Source organism: Lepus europaeus, chromosome 2 (genome assembly GCF_033115175.1).
Source record: "Lepus europaeus isolate LE1 chromosome 2, mLepTim1.pri, whole genome shotgun sequence".
Classification (NCBI taxonomy): Eukaryota; Metazoa; Chordata; class Mammalia; order Lagomorpha; family Leporidae; genus Lepus; species Lepus europaeus.
Window position 1 is genome coordinate 110220337 of NC_084828.1, and position 22762 is coordinate 110243098.

At 44.3% G+C, this 22762-nt stretch overlaps 1 protein-coding gene across 10 annotated transcripts in view; it reads left to right on the top strand.

The window, feature by feature from the left end:
- PHC3 (polyhomeotic homolog 3) overlaps nucleotides 1-22762 on the top strand; it is a 112882-nt gene that overhangs the window by 249 nt on the left and 89871 nt on the right. For 7 of the 10 annotated variants that reach the window (XR_009868057.1, XM_062211948.1, XM_062211960.1 and 4 more), the window contains exons 2-4: nucleotides 3969-4134; nucleotides 10981-11136; nucleotides 14783-14860. Coding sequence is in view for 9 of the 10 variants with exons in the window: in XM_062211948.1 (XP_062067932.1) it covers nucleotides 3969-4134; nucleotides 10981-11136; nucleotides 14783-14860 (400 nt within the window). In the remaining variant the exon portion in view is untranslated. Of the gene's footprint in view, nucleotides 1-396; nucleotides 495-3968; nucleotides 4135-5497; nucleotides 5682-8991; nucleotides 9620-10980; nucleotides 11137-14782; nucleotides 14861-22762 lie in introns of those variants that run through there. The other 3 variants (XM_062211956.1, XM_062211966.1, XM_062211972.1) reach the window with 3 other exon arrangements.

Sequence of the window (22762 nt, forward strand, 5' to 3'; positions counted from 1 at the left end):
GGGTTCAGTTACCTTCCAGGCGGGAGAGTCCCTTCCGCCGTGTGGTCCCTGATCGGCAGGGCCCTGCGTGCAGGGTCACCCTTGGGACTCCAGCTGCTGGGGTCTTCCGGGGACCAAGCCCTTGTGGGCCCCGCAGGCGTTGTCATCGCTGCAAGCGGGCCCCGCAGACAGCCTTGTGCGCTCCGCGGAGGCTGGTAGGGCAGGGCGGGCGCTGCCAGGCCTTCTTTGCTCTCCGCTCCTTCCCGCCCCAGCGCCACTCCTCTCTCTCCTCGGCTGCCGGAGAACCCGAGGCTGGGGGCTGCGCCCCGGCCTCCCGCGGGAGGCGTGCAGGCGGCGTCCCCGCGCGGGCCTGCTGAGGCTGAAGACAGCCCGAGGAGAGGTCTGCCTTCCCCCGGGCTCCCGCTGCGGCGTCCATGCCTCCTGGAGGGCCACATTCCGGAGTGACGGTCCGATGGTCTGGCTAGTTAGCGACTCCGAAACTTACCGGCGCCCGGGTAGGCCTCTGGTGCACCGCTCCTGTCCTGTCCACCCTGCCGCCTGTAGTTTGCAGGTGTTAGTGTGCACAGACCGTGGAGTTTGCGAGACTGTCCTTTTGTGCCAGGCCTCGACATGCAAAGCGATGGTTGTGGCCAGTTCCACTCACCAGGGTTTAGACTTTAGAATTTGGATTCTCTGTGACCATTTTTGGTTCGTAACAGGGTCCGTTTGCCGTGGTGGTTGGCTTGAGGGTATGGTTGAACGGAACACTGTAAAAGCATGGCTTTTTGAGCTGAGTGGTACAGAAGTGGTGGCACTGGCGGTAGTTTGGTAAAAAGTTTGCGTTGTCTACCACTAATTCTGAATGGTGTTGAACAGCTACCATGTGGTGCTTTGATTGGATGATTGGAAGGTCATTGGGAAGAAAATACCAGAGGAGTGTGAAAATGTGTGAGCCATTTACTCATCCAAAGAAGTTAGTGAGCAATCAGCTTTTCTTCCACGCTTTTCCTTTCACTTTTCCTCTTATTAAATAGAGGATTTTTTTTTTTTAACGTTTGGTTTCTCAGAGCACATAAATGCTGTTTACATACATGATATAGAACAAAGAGCATTTGTATGTTGAAGAATTCCTGTGGGAATAGTGTATGGATACACAATTAGTGCCGGATTCTTTTGTTTTTTCATGAAATGGAAAGTGTTCCTGTTAGATTTCTTGTCAGTGCTGCTAATAATGTGAGCTGTGTCAGATTGCATTTCTCAGAAGAAAAGACCGATAAGAAAAGGCAGATAAAACCAGTCAAATCTCTCTCTGGTACTTTTCTGACCCTTTAAAAACCCGTGCAGTTCTAGTTTCTAACAATATTGAGGACCTTTGATTTGACTTAATATGTTTGAACTTCTTCAGATGCAGATTCTACAACAGAAGTAAGACTGTATTACTGAAAGGGAAAGATGGGAAAGTCCAGAGAGTCTTGTAGGAGCAGGCATTGTGGCGTAGCTAGCTAAGCCTCTGCGTGGAACACCTGCATCCCACCTTGGAGCGCCAGTTCAAGTCTCTGCTTATTGCTTCCTGGGAAGGCAGCAGGGAATGGCCCAAGTGCTTGGGTTCCTGTCAACCTTGTGGGCTGTTGCAGACATTTAGGGAGTGAACCAAATGGAAATCTGTCTCTGTCTTTCAAATAAATCTAACAAAAAGTCTCGGATAAAAATGTACTTTACTGTCCGTACACGAGGAAAGTGACAAAATTATGTTTTTAAATGTTGAACAATTTTTTTGTGAAAAAGACATTTTGTAAGGAGGTATGAAGTTGTCATCTGATTTTCTGTTTCTCCTAAGTAATCTGCTTATAAATAAAATTCAGTTAACAGAAGTAGTTAAGGACACTGTTGTAGACTAATTAGAGAAAAAGTTCAAGTTAAAAATTGTTTTTTTGTTTAACTGCAAGGGATGGACAGAGAGAGAAAAAGAGATCTTTCATTCACTGTTTCATTTCCTAAGTTCCTGCAAAAGCTGAAGCTGGGCCAGGCCACGGTCAGGAGCTGGGCATTCAGTCTGTGTCTCCTTGTGAGTGGCAGGTACCCCAGTACTTGAGCCATTACCTGCTGCATCACAGGGTGCACATTAAGAGGAAGCTGGAGTTGGGAGCAGAGCTGGGATTTGATCCCAGCCACTTCATTATGGGTTGTGGGTATAATCAAAAGGTGTCTTAAGTGTTGTACCAAATGGCTGCCCCTACAGTTTATTAACTTATTTTCAAAGAGAACTTTTTATTTTTTTAAGGATTTATTTTATTTGAAAGGCAAAGTGAGAATGAGACAGATAGCACTTCCAACTGCTGGTTTATTCGCCAAACAGCTGCAACAGCCAGGGCTGGGTCAGGCTGAAGCCAGGAGCCTGGAACTCCATCTGGGTCTCCGACATAGGTGGCAGAGACTGAAGCACCTGGTCTATTATCCACTGCTTTTTTGGGTGCATTAGCAGAGAGCTGGGTGGGAAGTGGAGGAGCAGGACAAGAGTGGCACTTTGATATGGGATATCAGGTCCCAGGTGTGGCTTAACCCACTGTGTAACAATGCCTGCCCCAAGAGGTCTTTTTTTTTTTTGATAGGCAGAGTGGACAGTGAGAGAGACAGAGAGAAAGGTCTTCCTTTTGCCGTTGGTTCACCCCCCAGTGGCCGCTGTGGCCGGCGCACCGCGCTGATCCGAAGCCAGGAGCCAGGTGCTTCTCCTGGTCTCCCATGCGGGTGCAGGGCCCTGCACTCTGGGGCCACAGCAGAGAGCTGGCCTGGAAGAGGGGCAACCGGACAGAATCCGGCGCCCCGAGCAGGACTAGAACCCTGTGTGCCAGTGCCTCAGGCGGAGGATTAGCCTATTGAGCCAGGGCACCGGCCCCAAGAGGTCTTTTCAGAAGCAAGATATGTATGATAACTAAAACTAAGCTGGTTAAAACAAGTCCTTGACATTCTTTTTTTTTTTTTTTTTTTAATGGAATTATTTTTAGTTATTTGAAAGAGAGGGAGAGACAGGTCTACCATCTGCTGTTTGACTCCCTAAATGGCCAGGGCTGGACCAGACTGAAGCCAAGGGCCTGGAGCTTCCCCCAGGTCTCCTGTATGGGTGCAGGGACCCAAGTACTTGGGTCATCCCCTGCTGCCTTTGCAGGCACATTAGTAGGGAGCTGGATAGGAAGTGGAGCAGCTGGGTCATTCACTGGCACTATATGGGATTCCAGCATTGCAGTAGAGGCTTAACCTACTACACCAGAACACTGGCCCTGATGTTTTGTTTTAATGTGTAGATAAGAGTGAGCTTATTGTTAGTCTGGTCAAAAGAATGTAAAGAAAAGAAATGTTTTAAAGTACTGATATTATTTAAGCCTTTTCTAGGTTGTCAAGTATTCTTTTATCACCTTTTTAGCCTTTTTTTTTTTTTTTAAGATTTTGAAAGTTACAGACAGGGGAGAAACAGAGAGATCTACCATCTGCTAGTTCAGGTCCCAGATGGCCACAATGACCAGTGCTGGGCCAGGTCAAAGCCAGGAGCTTCTTTTGGGTCTCCCACATGGGTGACAGGGTGCTAAGCACTTGGCCCATTAGCAGGGAGTTGGATTGGAAGAGGGGCAGCTAGGACATGAGCCGGTGCCTATTGTATGGGATGCTTGCTTCATAGGTGACTGCTTTGCTTGCTACACCACAATGCCAGTCCCAACCTTTTTTGGTCTTAAAACCTCCATCTACTTGAATAATACAAAGACAAACTTTAGGCCAGATTTTATCATAGTTATATCCTGAGTCATTTGAATTTAATGTGGTAGGTATTAACATTTGGAATATATGTGAAGTATATTTCCCTAATCAGTGCTAATGGTGACTGTGTGCTAGCTTTGTGTTAGGAGGGCCTTCCTAGAAATCAGTTCATTGGAATGAATATTCTTCAAGGCACATAAGGTAATGCTTGTATCAATGCAAACCTTTGTGTTATCTGCCAGATTTAAGGACCACAGTACAGCTATGGATAGTGAACCAAACCCTGGTACATCTTCTGTGTCAACAACAACCAATAGCACCACCACCACCACCATCACCACTTCCTCCTCTCGAATGCAGCAGCCGCAGATCTCTGTCTACAGTGGTTCTGACCGACATGCTGTGCAGGTACTTTCAGCTATGAGGATGCTAATGGGTAGACTAAGACTTAACCTGCCATTTCCTTTTTAATAAGCTAAATGCATGTATTGTTTCATATCTTGAAACTTAGAAATTTTAAATTTTTGAAACAACCACCAAAGTTATTTACTAATAATACTATTGAGAGGGCTTTGTCATCCTTTAGATTATTTGTGTGTCAGGAAGGTTATAATTGGAAGGTCTCTGAATGCTGCTATAGTGTGAAGACACTCAATCTAAAACCTAGCATATAGAATGGCTCTGGATTTTCCTGGGCTATTTTATGTTTGATCTAAATGTATAAATTAGGGAGATCTGTTCAGGTCTGTAGATATATTACGAGGTTCATTTTAAGCCCATGTGGCCTCAGAATCCTAAGAAGGAGGATCTGTTCTGAAGTTTTTAGGGGCAAAGGGTAAAGGGACTATTTAGAAAGAAGTTTTAGGTTTGTTTAGTTGATACAGTTTACTTGATCTTTATAGTAATGGAGTTTAAAGCAGTACTATATCGTATTGCATAAAAAGGGCACAGGCGTTTTTGTTGTCAGTAGTAGCAGTGGAGGTTTGGGTGAGAGGCATAATTTTTTTATACTAATCTTTTTAAAGATATATTAATTTGAAAGAGTTACACACAGAATGAGAGGCAGAGAGAGAGAGAGGTCTTCCACCTGGTGGTTCACTCCCCAGCTGGCTGCAACATCCAGAGCTGCGCTGATCCAAAGCCAGGAGCCAGGGCTTCCTCCGGGTCTCCCATGCTGGTGCGGGGGCCCAAGGACTTGGGCCATCTTCTACTGACTTCTCAGGCCATTCCAGAGAGCTGGATAGGAAGTGACGCAGCTGGGACTTGAATCAGCACTCACCTGGGATGCTGGCATTGCAGCTGGCGGCTTTACCTGCTACGCCATAGCACTGACCCCTTGATTTTATAATTTTATTATAGAATTAAAAGGACATATATAGGTTTATCTGAACAAAAAAGGCTTATGTAATTCTGAATGACTTAATGCTGAGCTATAGTCCCTGCAACTAGGGGTCAGAAACCACTAATTTTGTGACAGGACTTTGTGGTTCACATAGCAGTCTATTGGAGAGATATTAATGCATGAAAGTAGACTGTAACACAGGGCAATATTTTTTATTGACATTTGAGTAAGGGGATTCATGACACTTTGGTCCAACATGTCATGACTTAGACCTCTAGGATCTAGGATTATGTCTGTATTACTCAATGTTTAAAAAGTCTGTGGTTCAGGGGCTGGCGCTGTGGTGCAGCGGGTTAACGCCCTGGCCTGAAGCGCTGGCATCCCATATGGGCGCTCGTTCTAGTCCTGGCTGCTTCTCTTCCGATCTAGCTCTCTGCTATGGCCTGGGATAGCAGTAGAAGATGGCCCAAGTCCTTGGGCTCCTGCACCCGCATGGAAAACCCGGATGAAGCTCCTGGCTCCTGACTTCGGATCGGCGCAGCTCTGGCTGTTGCGGCCAATTGGGGAGTGAACCATCGGATGGAAGACCTCTCTCTCTGCCTTTCCTCTCTGTGTAATTCTGACTTTCAAGTGAATAGATAAATCTTTAAAAAAAAAGTCTATGGTTTGATGCTGAGGTTGGGATTCTGTGCTGTCTCAGAGTCATAGTGTACATGTAACTTTGGGTTGTGGTTGCAGAGGACTGGAGTAATCTGGCCTTTGGACAGACGCAGGAGTTTTCTGTGGTCTTATTAGGACACTTGACTTTTCTACGTTTATGACGTTTCAGGCCCAGGACTTTATTTTAATAGTAAATATAGTAATTAATACTTTCAGAGATTTTTTTTTTAAATATTTATTTATTTTCAAAGAGTTGCAGAGAGAGGTTTGCGTTGTGGTATAGCAGGTAAAGCCACTGCCTGTGGTGCCGGCATCCTAGATTGTCACCTGTTCAAGTACAGGCTGCTGCACTTCTGAACCAGCTCCATGCTAATAGCTTGAGAAAGCAGCAAAAGAAGACCCAAGTGTTTGGACCCCTGCACCAACATGGGAGACCCAGAAGAAGCTCCTTGCTTCAGCCTGGTCCAACTCTCAACCTTGCTGCCATTTGAGGAATAAACCTGTGGATTTACTCTGTCTCTTCCTCTCTCTCTGTAACTCTCCCTTTCAAATCAATAAATAAATCTTTAACGAGAAAAAAATAGAGGGAAGCGAGACCTTCCATCTGCCGGATGGTTACAAAGGTTGGGGCTGGGCCAGGCCAGAGCCATGAGCTTTTGTGGGTCTCCCATGTGTGTGGCAGGGGACCAAACACTTGGACCATCTTCCTCTGGTTTTCCCAGGCCATTAGCAGGGAGCTGCATCAGAAGTAGAGCAGCTAAGACACAAGCCAGCACCCTTATGGGATGCTGGCATTGTGGGCAGCTGCTTTAACTGCTATGCCACAATGCTGACCCCCAGAAATTTTTTTAAGAATGGTTTAAAAAATAAAATGGTATTATGTGTTGGAACAATTAAGGTATCTGACATTTAAAAAACATTAAAAAATTATATTGAGTAATTTTCTAAACTTTATAATTTTATATAATTATTATTACTTTGTATTTATTTTTTTTAAAGATTTATTTTTATTTATTTGAAAGACAGTTAGAGAGGTAGAGACAGAGAGAGAGGTCTTCCATCTGCTGGTTCACTCCCCAGATGGCTGCAGCGGTTGGAGCTGCGCCGATCCAAAGCCAGGAGCCAGCTTCTTCCAGGTCTCCCATGCGGGTGCAGGGGCCCAAGTCTGCTTTCCCAGGTGATAGCAGAGAGCTGGATTGGAAGAGGAGCAGCCGAGACTAGAACCGGCGCCCATATGGGATTCTGGTGCTTTAGGCCAGGGTGTTAACCCACTGTGCCTCAGTGCTGGCCCCAATTTTATATAATTATTAACATACCTACTTGTAAGGTTTTCAGACATTTATTGGAAAGTACAAATGAGAAGGTAAAAAAATCTCTAATCTAGTTCCAGTCGGTATTCTTTAGTAGTTTTTCAATGCCTTCCTGAATGTCATTTCAAATACCTTTAAAATGGTATCTTATTCTATATGATACTTGGTAACCTGCTTCTGTCACCTAATAATATATATAATATATATTTGAGAATTTTTTGTTAGTAAATATAAATCTCTGTATTGCATAATGTAGCCATTAGCTACATGTGCTTGTTTACACTAAAAATTAAAACTCTGGCTAGCATTCTGTCCTAGCAGGTGACATCACATATCGGAGAAATGGTTTGAGTCCCAACTATTCTGCTTCCATACAGCCTCTGGCTAGTGCTCCTGGGAAGGCAGTAAAAGACCCAAATTTGGGCCCCTGCCACCCATGTGGGAGACCCAGGTGGATTTCCTGGCTTCTGGCTTCAGCTTGATCCAGACCTGGCTGTTTCGGCCATTGGGGAGTGAACCCCCTCCCTCTTTCTTCCCTCCTCTCCCCCTCTCTTCCTCTCCATCCTTGCCTCCCTTCTTTGTTCTCATTCTCTCTCTTTTTTTCTTCCTGTTGGTCTGAGTTTCAGGTAAGAAAATCCTTTTTAAAGATTTTTTAAAAAAATTTATTTGAAATACGGAGTTGCAGAGAGAGAGAGAGAGAAAGAGAAAGGTCTTCCATCCCATGGTTCATTCCCCCAGATGACTGCAGCGGCCGGAGTTGAGCTGATCTGAAGCCAGGAACCAAGAGTTTCTTCTGGTTTCTTCTTGCCATGTGGGCACAGGAGCCCAAGGACTTGGGCCATCTTCCATTGCTTTCCCAGGCCATAGCAGAGAGCTGGATTGGAAGTGGAGCAGCCGGGACGTGAACCGGCGCCCATATGGGATGCCGGCAATGCATGCTGGGGCTTTAGCCAGCTGTGCCATAGTGCCGCCCACCCCCCTTTTTTAAAGTTTTTTTTTTTTATTTGAAATACAGAGTTCCAGAGAGAGGTTAGAGCCAGATATAGAAGATAAGTAAATATTTTAAAAAAATAAAATTAAAAGCTCAGTTTATTAGCTACACTTGCTGCATTTTACATGCTCGGTAGACACATGTGGCTAGTGGCTAGTTTTGAACAGCTAGCTGATCTACATAACTCTTATTAGAATGCATGGTAAAAGTATTCATCTCCAAAGTGTTATTGAGAAAGGTGGTACCAACCTTATTTGTTTTTGTTGTTTTTTTTTTTAAAGATTTATTTATTTATTTGAAAGTCAGAATTAGAGGGGGAAGCAGAGAAAGGGATTCTCCCTCAGTTCATATCCCAAATTATCAAGGTGACCAGGGCTGGGCCAGGCTGAAGCCAGGAACTCCACCCCAGTCTCCCACATAGATGCAGGAGCCCAAGCACTTGGGTCATCCTCCGCTGCTTTCCCAGGCACATAGCAAGGAGCTTGATTAGAAGTGGAACAGCCAGAACTCAAACCGTTGTCCATATGGGATGCTGGGACTGCAGACAACATCCCATTCCCCTTTTTTTCTCTCAACTTAATTTTTTTAAGATGTATTTATTTGAGAGGCAGAGCCACAGGCAGAGGGAGAGACAGGGAGGTCTTCCATCTCCTGGGTCACTACCCAAATGGCTGCAGTGGCTGGAACTGGGCCTATCTGAAGACAGGAGTGAGGAGCTACTTCTGGTTCTCCCACGTGGGTGCAGGGGTCCAAGCACTTGGCCATCCTCACTGCCTTCCCAGGCCATTAGCAGGGAGCTGAATCTGAAGAGGAGCAGTCGCGACAAGGAACTGGCACCCATGTGGGATGCTGGTGTGAAAACAGAGCCTTAACTGCTACACCACGGCACTGGCCCTCCTTTCTCCCCCAGCTTATATTCTTACTACCACTATTGGGGTGTTTCTTTTCCCCAGTAAATAGTAGTAGTGTTTAAAATTTGTCCATCTGAAAGAGAATAGTATTTTGTTTTAATTTGTAAATTTTTAAGGTTTTTTCCAAATGCTTATTTGGCCCCTTTTTGTAAATTTTCTATACTGGGTAATTAAGTTGGTAAATTAAAGTGGATCCCGGTGGTATATAGCTAGGAGAGAAATATATTAATACGCTTGATGATTTTGAGTATTGTAGTAGTAAAGCTTTTTTTTTTTTTTTTGGCAGGCAGACTTAGTGAGAGAGACAGAGAGAGAGTTATAGACAGTGAGAGAGAGAGACAGAGAAAGGTCTTCCTTCTGTTGGTTCACTCCCCTAATGGCTGCCACGGCCGGCGCTGTGCCCATCCAAAGCTAGGAGCCGGGTACTTCCTCCCGGTCTCCCATGTGGGTGCAGGGACCTAAGCACTTGGGCCATCCTCTGCTGCCCTCCCGGGCCACAACAGAGAGCTGGACTGGAAGAGGAGCAACCGGGACTAGTACCTGGCGCCCCAACCGGGACTAGAACCTGGGGTGCCGCCGCCGCAGGTGGAGGATTAGCCAAGTGAGCCACGGCACCGGCTGAAGTAGTGAAGTTTTAAACTGTGGCTTTTATGAACTCCAAATCCCATTAAGTTGGCAGGTACCAATGCCATCTTACAGGTTAAAATGATCAGTTTAAGTTCAGAACTGATCATAAAGATAGATTAACTGTCAAAGGGATTACATAAATAAGAACAGTGTCTGCTAATAATAATTGATAGAATTAAAATGGAGAGAATGATCCAACATGGGAAGCAGGATACACAGCAGACTCATAGAATGACAAATGCCCTAAACAGCAGTCTTGCCTCAGAATCAACCCTTAAGGTATTTGGATCTGGCTAAAAAGCCCATAAGAGCATTTCAGGCATGGAAAGCCAAGACATTATGACAAAAAATGACCTAAATGAAAGATCTTTGTGAGTGAGATCCTGGTGGAAAGAAGGAGCCATCAGAGAAGGAGGTACCTTTCTCTGAAGGGAGGAGAGAACTTCCACTTTGACTATGACCTTATCTAAATAATATTGGAGTTGGCGAACTCAAGAGGCTTCCATAGCCTTGGCAGCTCATGACAAGAGCCTTGGGTGATTACTGACGTCATAAATAAGAGTGTCAATTTTTTTTAATTTCTAAACACTAACTCCTTTTATAGACTGATAATTTTTTTTTCTGAATATTACATGTGCATCTATTATTTATTTATTTAGACAGGCAGAGTTAGAGAGATGAGAGAAAATGAGCCGCGACGCCGGCCCATGTGCATCTTTAAAGGGAATTAATGTAGAGTAGGTACTCTGTAAAGAACACTAATTTCATTATATACTACTCATTATTGTACAGAAGCATTCCCATTTTCACAGTGCCTATTTAAAATGAGAGTTGAAGTGAATGATACGCTGGTTGATTTGTATTCAGTATCCTGAACTTATGCATATCTTTCATGTGTAAGTCATGGTTGGGATTGAAAACTTTTTATAAAGCCTCTTGGTGATGTGCATTGCTAACATGTAACTCTAGACTTTGAAGAATGCCAATTGTTAACAACAGGAGTCACTGTGCACTTGCTCCCCATGTAGGACCTCTGTCATTAATGTGTTGTACTATGAGAATTAACGGTAAAACTAGTCTTCAAACAGTACTTTATACTTTGCGTGTCTGTGTGTGTGTGCAAACTGTTGAAATCTTTGCTTAGTATAGAGTTGATCTTATGTATATAAAGATAATTAAAAATGAATCTTAATGAAGAATGGGATGAGAGAGGGAGTAGGAGGTGGGATGGTTTGGGGGTGGAAGGGCGGGTATGGGGGAAGAACCACTATAATCCAAAAGTTGAACTTAGGATATTTATTATATAAAAGCTTTCTATAAAAAATAAACTGGCTTTTTAAAAATACTTTCAACTTAAGATTAAAGTAAAAATGAAATTTATGGTTTGACATTGCTTCAATTGACTTATCACAGGTAATTCAACAGGCATTGCACCGCCCCTCCAGCTCAGCTGCACAGTACCTTCAGCAGATGTACGCAGCTCAACAGCAGCACCTGATGCTGCACACCGCAGCTCTTCAGCAGCAGCATCTGAGCAGCTCTCAGCTGCAGAGCCTTGCTGCTGTTCAGGTGAGACTGAAATAAACTCAGAATTTTTTGAGACCAGAATTTACATTATCTGCAGATAATAATTTAAAATAAAAATGTGGAGTATTATTTCAGAGTTCTCAAATGTCCTAGGATTATTTTTCCCAAAGGAAATATTTTACTAGGCTGCCACAGAAAAGTTAATTGAGAAAACAAAAATGGTTATGGTTTGTTACTCTGTTGGTAGCTTTTGTCTCACTGATTTTCATCTAAATTGGAGACATGCTATGCAAGTGACAGTTTTGTTTATCAAATTCTAGGTGTAACAGTGAATACTCTGGGTTATGTGAATTATATTTTAACCAAAAATAAATTCTTTTATTATGTAAGTAATTTACACTTGTTTAAAAAAAAAATCAAACTAGTGTTACTCCTTTCCACACCTACAACTGTGTCCCACTCTTCACAGTTGGCCACTGTAACAATTTAATGTTTATCCCTCCAGAAATATTTTGTGTAAAAATGTGTATGTACACTTTTGTGAAATCAAATCATTCCAATTGATAACATGATTTTATGATTACATGTTTTTTTATTTTTAAAGATGTATTTACTAATTTGAAAGACAGAGAGGCAGAGGCAGAAGCAGAGAGGGGGGGAGGGAGGGAGAGAGAGAGGTCTGCTGGTTTCACTCTCCAGATGGCTGCTATGGCTGGTGCTGTGCTGATCCGAAGCCTGGAGCTTCTTCTGGGTCTCAAATGCAGGGGCAGGGGCCCAAGGTTTTGGGCCATCTTCTAATGCTTTCCCAGGCCATAGCAGAGAGCTGGATCAGAAGTGGAGCAGCCAGGACTCAAACTGGTGCCCATATGGGATGCCGGCACTGCAGGTGGTGCTTTACTTGCCATGCCACGGCACTGGCCCCATGCTTATGTTTTAAAAAGTTTTCCATTATTGTACTATGTAAACAAAATTCTGTTTGAGATTTAATCTTTTTTTTTTTTTTTTTTTTGAAGATTTATTTATTTGAAAGGTGGAGATACAGAGAGGCAGAGGCAGAGAGAGACCTTCTATATTTTGGTTCACTCCCCAAATGGCTGCAGTATCCGGAGCTGAGCCGATCTGAAGCCAGGAGCTTCTTCTAGGTCTCTCACATGGATGCAGGGGCCCAAGCACTTGGGCTGTCTTCCACTGCTTTCCCAGACCATAGCAGAGAGCTGGAACAGAAGTGGAGCTGCTGGATCTCAAACTAGCACCCATATAGGATGCCGGCACTGCAGGTGGCAGCTTTTTTTTTTTTTTTTTAAGATTTATTTTATTTATTTGAAAGACAGAGTTACAGAGAGAGGTAGAACCAGAGAGAGAGGGGGAGAGAGAGAGAGAGAGAGAGAGAAGTCTTCCATCCACTGGTTCACTCCCCAGATGACTGCAACAGCCAGAGCTGAGCTGATCTGAAGCCAGGAGCAAGGAGCTTCTTCGAGGTCTTCCACGGAGGTCAGGGGCCCAAGGACTTGGGCCCCTTCTACTGCTTTCCCAGGCCACAGCAGAGGGCAGAATCGGAAGTGGAGCAGCCGGGACTTGAACTGGTGTCCATATGGGATGCCGGCACTGCAGGCTGGGTTCTTAACCCACTGTGCCACAGCACCAGCCCCACAGGTAGCAGCTTTATCCAATATAGCATAGCACTGGCCCTGAGATTTATTTTTTTTTCTTTCTTAAAGATTTATTTTATTTATTTGAAAGGCAGAGTTACAGAGAGAGGTAGACAGAGAGGTCTTCCATCCGCTGATTCACTCCCCAGATGGCTGCAACGGCCGGAGCCGTGCCGATCTGAAGTCAGTAGCTTCCTCCAAGTCTCCCATGTGGGTGCAGGGACCCAAGGACTTAGGCCATCTTCTGCTATCCCAGGCCATAGCAGAGAGCTGGATTGGAACAGGAGCAACCGGGATTAGAACTGGCACCCATATGGGGTGTGGGCGCTTCAGGCCATCACAGCGCCAGCCCTGAGACTTACTCTTTTTTTTTTTTTTTTTTTGGACAGACAAAGGTCTTCCTTTGCCGTTGGTTCACCCTCCAGTGGCTGCTACAGCAGGCATGCTGCGGCCGGCGCACCGCGCCAATCCAAAGGCAGGAGCCAGGTGCTTCTCCTGGTCTCCCATGGGGTGCAGGGCCCAAGCACTTGGGCCACCCTCCACTGTACTCCCGGGCCATAGCAGAGAGCTGGCCTGGAAGAGGGGCAACTGGGACAGAATCTGGTGCCCTGACCGGGACTAGAACCCGGTGTGCCGGCGCCACAGGCGGAGGATTAGCCTAGTGAGCCGCGGCACCGGCCAGAGATTTATTCTTAAATCTCCTCACCAGAGGAGAATCTCAGTTGATGACAGAGCCTTGTGGAGTAAAACTGACAATGAGTGCTGCAAATAAAATAAGCCATTTGGATACTTTGTTTTCTTTTTCTTTTTTTAATGTATTTCTCTCTCTTTTTTTAAGATTTGAAAGAGTTACGGAGAAAGTAGAGGAGAGGCAGAGAGAGAAAGAGGGAGAGAGGTCTTCCATCCACTGGTTCACTCCCCAGATGGCCACAATGGCCAGACTGTGCCAATCCAAAGCCAGGAGCTTCTTGGTCTCCCACGCGAGTGCAGGGGCCCCAGCACTTTGGCCATCCTCTACTGCTTTCCCAGGCCACAGCAGAGAGCTGGACTGGAAGAGGAGCAGCCGGGACTTGAACTGGCTCCGCAGGTGGAGACTTAGCCCACTACGCCACAGCGCTGGCCCTCAATTTACTTTTAAGACATTTCATCACAGTAGTGAATATAAAGAAAACCTGGAATTAATTTTATTGTCCAGCAATAGGAAACTGGTTACCTAAATTATGATGCAGCTTACAGGGAAAGCAGCTTTTTCAAACGCAGTAGGACTGGCACTGTGTAGTAGTAGATTAAGCCTCTGCTGGTGGTGCCGGCATCCCATATGGGTGCTGGTTCAAGTCCCAGCTGCTCCACTTCCAATCCAGCTCCCTGCTAATGGCCTGGGAAAGCAGTGGAAGGTGGCCCAAGTGCTTGGGCTCCTGCACCCATGTGAGAGCCCCAGAAGAGGCTCCTGGCCTCGAATCGGCCCAGCTCTGGCTGTTGTGGCCACTTGGGGAGTGAACCAGCAGATGGAAGACCTCTCTGTGTCTGCAGTTCTGCCTCTCAAATAAATAGCTAATTCTTTAAAGGGGAAAAAAAAAAAAGTACAGTAACCTGCTTCTTCTCATACTGCCACTAAAATAACAAGTAAAATCAAGTGATTCCCTGAACTAGAATGAATAAGCCAATGTAATTTGTGACACCGGAAGACAGTGGAAAACCAAGTCAAGGACTTGAGCCATCCTCAACTGCTTTTCCAGGTCATAGCAGAGAGCTGGATTGGAAGTGGAACAGCCGGGATCTGAACCAGTGCCCATATGGGATGCTGGCTGCAGTCCGCAGCTTCCCCACTATGCTACAGCCAGACCCCTTGTTTTCACCATTTAGCTTTTTCTTTTCTTTTTAAAAATCTGGGCAAATCTTAAGGCATGTTGACTGTAAAATGAGTTACTTCATAAGTACACTTTTCAGCTTTTATGGTTATGGCTTTGTGTTATGTTGGTACCAGAAAGTTTTTAGCTTCAGGTTTTTATAGACATATTATAAAGGTCTTATTATTTTAGGCAAGTTTATCCAGTGGAAGACCACCTACATCCCCCACAGGAAGTGTCACACAGCAGTCAAGTATGTCCCAGACATCTGTAAGTACCCTAGATTTTTTTCCTCTAGATTTAAAAATCTTAATTTCTGTTTTCCAAAAGTAAACTCTTGCTTTTTATGAAGTTGTTACCATATATTTATTGCATGCTAATAAAATAACAACTACCAAGAAATAATGATGGTGTTAAGAATTGAGAATTAATGTTAAACCTCTGAAAATCTGAGACTTTAAAAAGTTTAGCTACATTTCTTGCCTCTACCCACTAGATACCAGTAGGCTGTAACCCTTCTTTCTTTCTTTTTTTTTTTTTTTGACAGGCAGAGTGGACAGTGAGAGACAGAGACAGGGAGAAAGGTCTTCCTTTTGCCGTTGGTTCACCCTCCAATGGCCACCACGGCCGGCACGCTGCGGCTGGCGCACCGCGCTGATCCAAAGCCGGGAGCCAGGTGCTTCTCCTGGTCTCCCATGCGGGTGCAGGGCCCAAGCACTTGGGCCATCCTCCATTGCACTCCCGGGCCATAGCAGAGAGCTGGCCTGGAAGAGGGGCAACCGGGACAGAATCCGGCGCCCGACCGGGACTAGAACCCAGTGTGCCGGCGCCGCAAGTTGGAGGATTAGCCTCATATTGAGCCACGGCGCCGGCCTGTAACCCTTCTTTCTCTAATGTGAGAACCAAAATTCCTTCTCGGGGGCAAAATTGCCCCCTGTTGAGAACCATGCAGTTACACTTATAATAATATCTTTTCTAGATATTTTTTCCTTGTTCAGCCAAACTGATAATACTTCGATGCTTGGTAAAGTTGAATCCAATACAAAATATTTTGTAGGTAATTAAGGATTTGAAGGTAAACTGTTTATTTAGCTAAGAATATGGTTTTTACTAAAGATAGGCTGTCCAGCACCTAGTTAATTTTCTGGCTGTTGTGACATTTTTAATTAAAAGTGTTCTTTTTTTAGTGTGAAAATTACTTATGACTTGAAGATATTAGACTAAAAAAAGGAAGAATTTATGTAATCTAACTCTTATATGTCCTATGTTATGGTTATTGACATCAGATGCCTTTAATTAATACAATGATAGTTAAGGAAAGGCAAGATAAACATTTTGTGAACTAGTTCAATTATAGTTAAGTTTTTTTTTAAATTAGTTTATTTGAAAGTCAGAATTACAAAGAGGGGAAACGAGATATCTTCCTTTTGCTGGTTAACTTCCCAAGTGGCCTCAGGAGCCAAGGCAAAGCCAGGCCAAAGCCAGGAGCCAAGAAGCTTATCCAGGTCTCCCACATGGGTGGCAGGGTCCTAAATACTTCTGCCATCTTCCACTGCTTTTCCTAAGCCATTAGCATGGAACTGGATAGGAAGTAGGGCAGGTAGGACATGAACTGGTGCCCATATGGGATGCTGGTGTTGCAGGTGGCGACTACCTGCAATGGCACAGGGCCGGCTCTTATGGGCAAATTTTTTTTTATTATGCAATATCCTGAAATAATATTGAAGTATATATGTATAGATATGTGTGTAGATGTGTTTGAGTTTTTTCTCTCATTTCCTTAGAACGATTTCTGTTACAATTTTGTGTATGTGACATTCACAGAAATTACAGATCCAATGATCTTACTTATTTTTATGACATTGTTAATGCTACATGTCATACACGAGGCTGCATTGCCATAATCTGTGACTAATGAGGGGAAAAGAAATAAGTAGAGAGAGCATATGACCAATTTTTTAAAAAAGGAAGCATATATCACATTCACTTTATTCGTTCCCCTTAAGTGTCAGTGCAGCAGTACAAGTTAAAATGCCCAAGGTAGCTTAGTAAATTTAGGTCAGTATCTAAAAAGGATAGAGCATGGTCACAGATACCTGTAGATGGTGATAACAATGAGCGATCTGGTGGCAGTTCCAGTAGTTTTCAGAGTTGGGGTTACTTTGATGTAAATTTCCAGGTAGCAGTGAAGCCGTGAGGAAGAGTCTAGCCTCTGGAGCAGAAAGGATTACAAAGTGGGCTGTCAGGTAACCAGCTGAACATTTTGGGGTTTAGACTAGGACTGGGCTTCTCATGAGGAAAGTGGTATATTATTAAAAACTGAGTTGAAAGTCTACTTATACAACCTGGGGAGACTATGGATGTGGTTTGGGGAGAAGACGTTAATTGAATGTACAGGTAACTAGCCTCCTCTTTATTCTCCTAATTAGAACAGGATGACTGACTCTATAGACTTTTCTTTTTTTTTTTTTTTGGACAGGCAGAGTGGATAGTGAAAGAGAGAGACAGAGAGAAAGGTCTTCCTTTTGCCGTTGGTTCACCCTCCAATGGCCACTGCGGCTGGCACACCGCGCTGCTCCGATGGCAGGAGCCAGGTGCTTCTCCTGGTCTCCCGTGGGGTGCAGGGCCTAAGCACTTAGGCCATCCTCCACTGCACTCCCTGGCCACGGCAGAGAGCTGGCCTGGAAGAGAGGCAACCGGGACAGAATCCGGCGCCCTGACTGGAACTAGAACCTGGTGTGCTGGCGCCGCAAGGCGGAGGATTAGCCTATTGAGCTGCGGCGCCAGCCTAGACTTTTTCTTTAAAATTTATTTATTTGAAAGAGAGAGAGAGAGAGGCGGGCTGGCGGAGGGAGGGAGGGAGGTCTTCCATCTGCTGGTTCACTCCCCAACTGGCTGCAACTGCTGGAGCTGTGCTGATCTAGAGCCAGGAGCTTCCTCCAAGTCTTCCCACGTGAGTACAGGGGCCCAAGGACTTGGGCCATCTTCTGCTGCTTTCCCAGGCCATAGCAGAGGGCTGGATGGGAAGTGGAGCAGCCAGGACTCGGTACTCGAACCGGTACCCATATGGGATGCTGGCACAGCACTGGCTCTTCTATGGACTATTAGTAGTGAGATTGGTGGTTTTAGTTGTTGGGCTCTAGAACTAATTAGAACTAAGCATTTAGGTTGATGTCTTCAGTACTTCAACTGAATGGGGCTAAGATTTTATCAAATTTGATTTGCTAAAGTGAAGTGTAAATTGATGACTTTTGTGCCCCCTCCCACCCACACATAAAAAAACTCAAGAACCAAAATTTAAAAAACAACAAAATGGGAGAAAATATATTTGCACCATGTATGTAAAGTGACATACATTTTCTAAAATAACAGACTTTTTTATTGGTAAGATAAACAATGAGAATTCATGAAGGACTTTAGTTCTTTACAATTTTTATTTAAAAATTTAATTTCATTTTATTAAAAGAGGCTGGGGGGAGGGAAAGGTGGGGGAGGGAGAGAGAGATTGAGTTTGACTATCTTTCCACTCCTGGCTTATTCTCCAAATGCCTGCAACATTGAGAGCTGGTCTAGACCAAGACCAGGAGCCAAGAATTCCATCTGGGTCTTCCTTGTGGCTGGCAGCAACCCAGCTACTTGAGCCTTCACCTACTGTCTCCTATCAAGAGGAAGCTGGAATTAGGAGTGGAGCTAGGTTTTGAACCCAGGCATTCCAATATGGAGTGTGGGCATCCCAAGCAGTGTCTTAGCTGCTAGCCCAAATGTCCATTCTTCCACCCTTTTCTTGATGAATTTGATGGCCCATTTGGCTTTAGAGACCTTTAGAGACCATTTGGCTTTATGGCACACTACTCATGGGGCAAAGCCACACACCTTTAAAAAAAAAATTTTTTTTTTTGACAGGCAGAGTTAGAGTTAGAGACAGAAAGGTCTTCCTTCCATTGGTTCACCCCCAAATGGCTGCTGCAGCTGGCGCTGCGCCGATCCGAAGCCAGGAGCCAGGAGCCAGGAGCCAGGTGCTTCCCCCTGGTCTCCCATGCAGGTGCAGGGCCCAAGAACTTGGGCCATCCTCCACAGCCTTCCTGGGCCACAGCAGAGAGCTGGACTGGAAGAGGAGCAACTGGGACTAGAACCCAGTGCCCATATGGGATGCCAGCGCCGCAGGTGGAGGATTACCCAAGTGAGCCACGGCACCGGCCCAAAACAAAAATTTATTAGAAGGAGAAAGACTAATCCTGGCCTCTGGTTCACTCCCCAAATGCGACACTGCAGGGGTTGAGCCCGGGCTGGAACTGGGAACCAGGTATTCAACCCAGGATTCTCTTGTATGAGTGACAGGAACCAAATCTTTTGAGCCATCACCATTGCATATCCACACACCTTTTGGACCATGTTCTGCACTAACTCTGTATGCTTGATGAAGAAATTTCCTCTTCCACAAAGCTTTCTTTGTACCCATGGTGGCTGCTGAGCCTCAGCCTGCTCACATTCTTAGTTACTCTATGGCTCTCCGCTGTGGGTAGCCCAGAGGCATGACTACTGTTCTTCAATGATAGCTGTGGTGGAACTTTTGGGATTGTCTTATGGTTTTTATAGGTAACATCCAAGATTTTTAGTTGCACTTAGTGGGAAGGAAAGGAAAAAATTCTATTTCTAGGAGGAGAAGTCATCATTTAGCTTATTTTTAAAAAATTACAAATTTATGCAGGTAGAAAATCTGTAATATTCAGTTATCTCTGAGGAAGGAAGTTTAAGAGCTTTGCTTTGTATTGCCTAAATAAAACATGCATTTCATATAGTACAAATGTATAGAGGAAATGTGACTGTCCCTTCTTAGTCCACATTTACCCTGACAAAGTTATTTGTGAAGCTTTCTTATCTTATTTCTATGCGTAAATGTCAGTAGATAGGCTTATAGTTAATTTTGTTTGTTTCTGTGTAAGTCAAGTGGCATCATAGCTGCGCATTTTTAACTAGAAAGGATTCTATTGCTGGAATCTACAATTGTAAGTCTCTAAATGACTCAAGAGCTGCTCGTAATTATTTCCTTATTTTTTGGCCCTAGAATCTATATTAATCCCAGATGTTTTGACTTTAATTTACTATTTTGTCATGAAGGGAAAATATTTTTGATAGCTTAATAATTATGATACTAGACACAATGAGCTTTTGAAGGTCAGTTTATTCACTCACTAATTCATTTTTCAAAAGATTTATTGAGTATTTATTATATGCCAAACAATTCTAGGTACTTGAGATACAATAAAATCACAAACAAAAATTGACCTCATGGAGCTAAGGATAAGCAGAAAGTAAGCAAATGTGTAATAGGTCAGGTGAGTAAGTGCTATAAAGAAAAATAAAGCAAGGAAGGGGAATGGGGTCGAGGAATTTTCCGTTTTGATTAGTGCAGTCAGAGGCAGTCTTGCTACTGAAGATGGATTTTGCAGGTGGTTCAGGGAGGTGGACATGTTCAAGTAACAGAATGGAGGGCAGTGTAGCTGGAGTGGAATGAGAGAGGGAGTATGGCTTAGGGAGGACATGAGAGGTGTTTGTAATCTAATCATGAGGAGATTATAAAACCTTTGTGTTTACTGTGCATGAGTTGGGATGCTGTTGGACAGTTATTTCTAAAGAAAAGTGACATGATCTCATATTGGTCTTAATTTTATAATGACAGAATCATGGAGCCCGCTAAAGTGGTTCTTGTAATAATTGAAGTGATTACACTGGCAGCTTGGATTATGATGCTGATGGTAGAATTGGTGAAAAATGGTTAACTAGATTCTGAATACTTTTTTTTCTTGAGCATTTTATTATAGAAAAATGATTATAGATACACCTTGAAAGTAGAGCTAATAGGACATGCTGGTAGATTAGTCCTGGCTGCTCTACTTTTGATACAGTCCTGATAGTGCATCCTGGGAGGCAGCAAATGGTAGCTGAAGGGCTTGGGTCCCTCCCACATGAATGTGGGAGACCCAGATGGAGTTCCTGTCTCCTTCCTGGCTGTTGCAGGCATTTGGTGTATGAGCCAGTGATGGAAGACGCCCCCCTGCCCAACCCTGTAGTCATTTTCTCTCTGTTGCTTTGCCTTTCAAGGAGACGACAGTAAACAAATGAACTTTTTTTTTTTTTTAAAGATTGGGGCCAACACTGTGGTAAAAGTCACCACGTGCAGCACCAGCATCCTATATGGGCACCGGTTCAAGTCCTGGCTGCTCCACTTCTGATCCAGCTCTCTGCTATGGCCTGGGAAAACGGTAGAAGATGGCCCAAGTCCTTGGGCCCTTGCCCCTGCGTGGGAGACCTGGAAAAAGCTCCTGGTTTCAGATTGGCCCAGCTGCAGCTATTGCGGCCATTTGGAGAGTGAATCAGCGGATGGAAGACTTTTCTCTCTCTGCCTCTCCTCTCTCTGTGTAGCTCTTTCAAATAAATTTTTTTTAAAAAAAGGATTAATTTATTTGAAAGAGAAAGAGGGTGAGACTGAGAAGAAGGACATTATGCTTAAGGTTAAATGAGGCCATCAGGATGGAGCCCTCATCTGATAGAACTAATATCCTTCAAAAAGGGAAAGAGAAACCACCAGTCTGTCTTTCATGTAAGCATATAGTGAGAAGGTGGCAAGCCAAGAAGAGAGCCCTCATGAGAAACTGAATTTTGCTAGTACTTTTACTCTGGACTTCCCAGCTTCTAGAACTGGGGGATATACATGTCTGTTATTTAACTCATGCAGTTTGTGGTGTTTTGTTACAGTAGTCACAGCAGACTAAGACAGATGGCCCTGGGCCTTACCTTAAGCTTTGGCCAGCAAGAGCAGTTATGTAATGTACTTGAATCTAGAGTTTAAAGAAGACAGCTTCTTGTTTGTTTGTTTTAAAGATTTATTTATTTATTCGAAAGGTAGAGTTACAGAGAGGCATGAGCAGAGAGAACAAGAGAGATCTTCCATCTGCTGGTTCACTCCCTAAGTGGCCAAAACAGCTGGAGCTGGGCCAATCTGAAGCCAGGAGCCAAGAGATTCTTCTGGGTCTCCCATGTTGGTGCAGGGGCTGAAGGTCTTGGGCCATTTTCCGCTGCTTTCCCAGGCCATAGCAGAGAGCTGGATCGGAAAGTGGAGCAGCTGAGGCTCAAACTGGCACCCATAAGGGATGATGGCACTGCAGGTGGCAGCTTTACTCACTGTGCCGCAGCCCTGGCCCCAGAAGACAGCTTTTGAAGAAAGAGTAATTCTATTCAGTAAAAAAGTTTGAGAACCAATGGTTCAGATGTTCAGTAGTTTCTGTGTATTATAAAAGTGTGCCTGTCACATAGTAGGCATGTAATAAATATTTATTGAAAGACACTGGTGCTGTGGCTCTCTTGGTTAATCCTCCGCCTGCGGCGCTGGCATCCCATATGGGTGCCGATTCTAGTCCTGGCTACTCCTCTTCCAGTCTAGCTCTCTGCTGTGGCCCGCGAAGGCAGTGGAGGATGGCCCAAGTGCTTGGGCCCCTGCACCCACATGGGAGACTGGGAGGAGGCTCCTGGTTCCTGGCTTCAGATCAGTGCAGTTCTGGCCTTAGCGGCCATTTGGAGGGTGAACCAACGGACGGAAGACCTTTCTCTCTCTCTCTCTCTCTCTCTCTCTCTCTCTCTCTCTCTGTCTCTCACTGTCTATAACTCTACCTGTCAAAATAAATAAATAAAAAGACAAATGGTAAGATTTATAGCTATCAACTAGTATATATAATGCATAACATCGAAGTTATTTTCTGATTATTGCAGAAGTCGATTATCTACAATTCAGACAATCAATTTTAGAATGTGTTCTGACAACCTGAAATTGGGTATAGGGAAAGATTTAATACTAACCTCAGTGATGTGATTCCTTAGTTGCCACTTATGGGCAGGCAGCCAGTTGTCAAGTTTATCAATGTCTTCATTGTTCTAGTTGACTAGAGAGTACACATGAGTGAGTCAGACACTTCCCTCAGGGATGGTAATATTTGTTTGAACGACTGTGCTTAGGTAGATCAAATAATAAGTAATGCAACTATATAATCAAATGATAGATGCCGCAGGAGTTACAGAAAAGAGATTTTTGGGGATTGTAGTAGTTAGGTCAGACTTGTATGGGACAAGTTTACTTTTTCTACTTTTGAGGAAATAAAAAGGCTTTTTTTTTTTTTT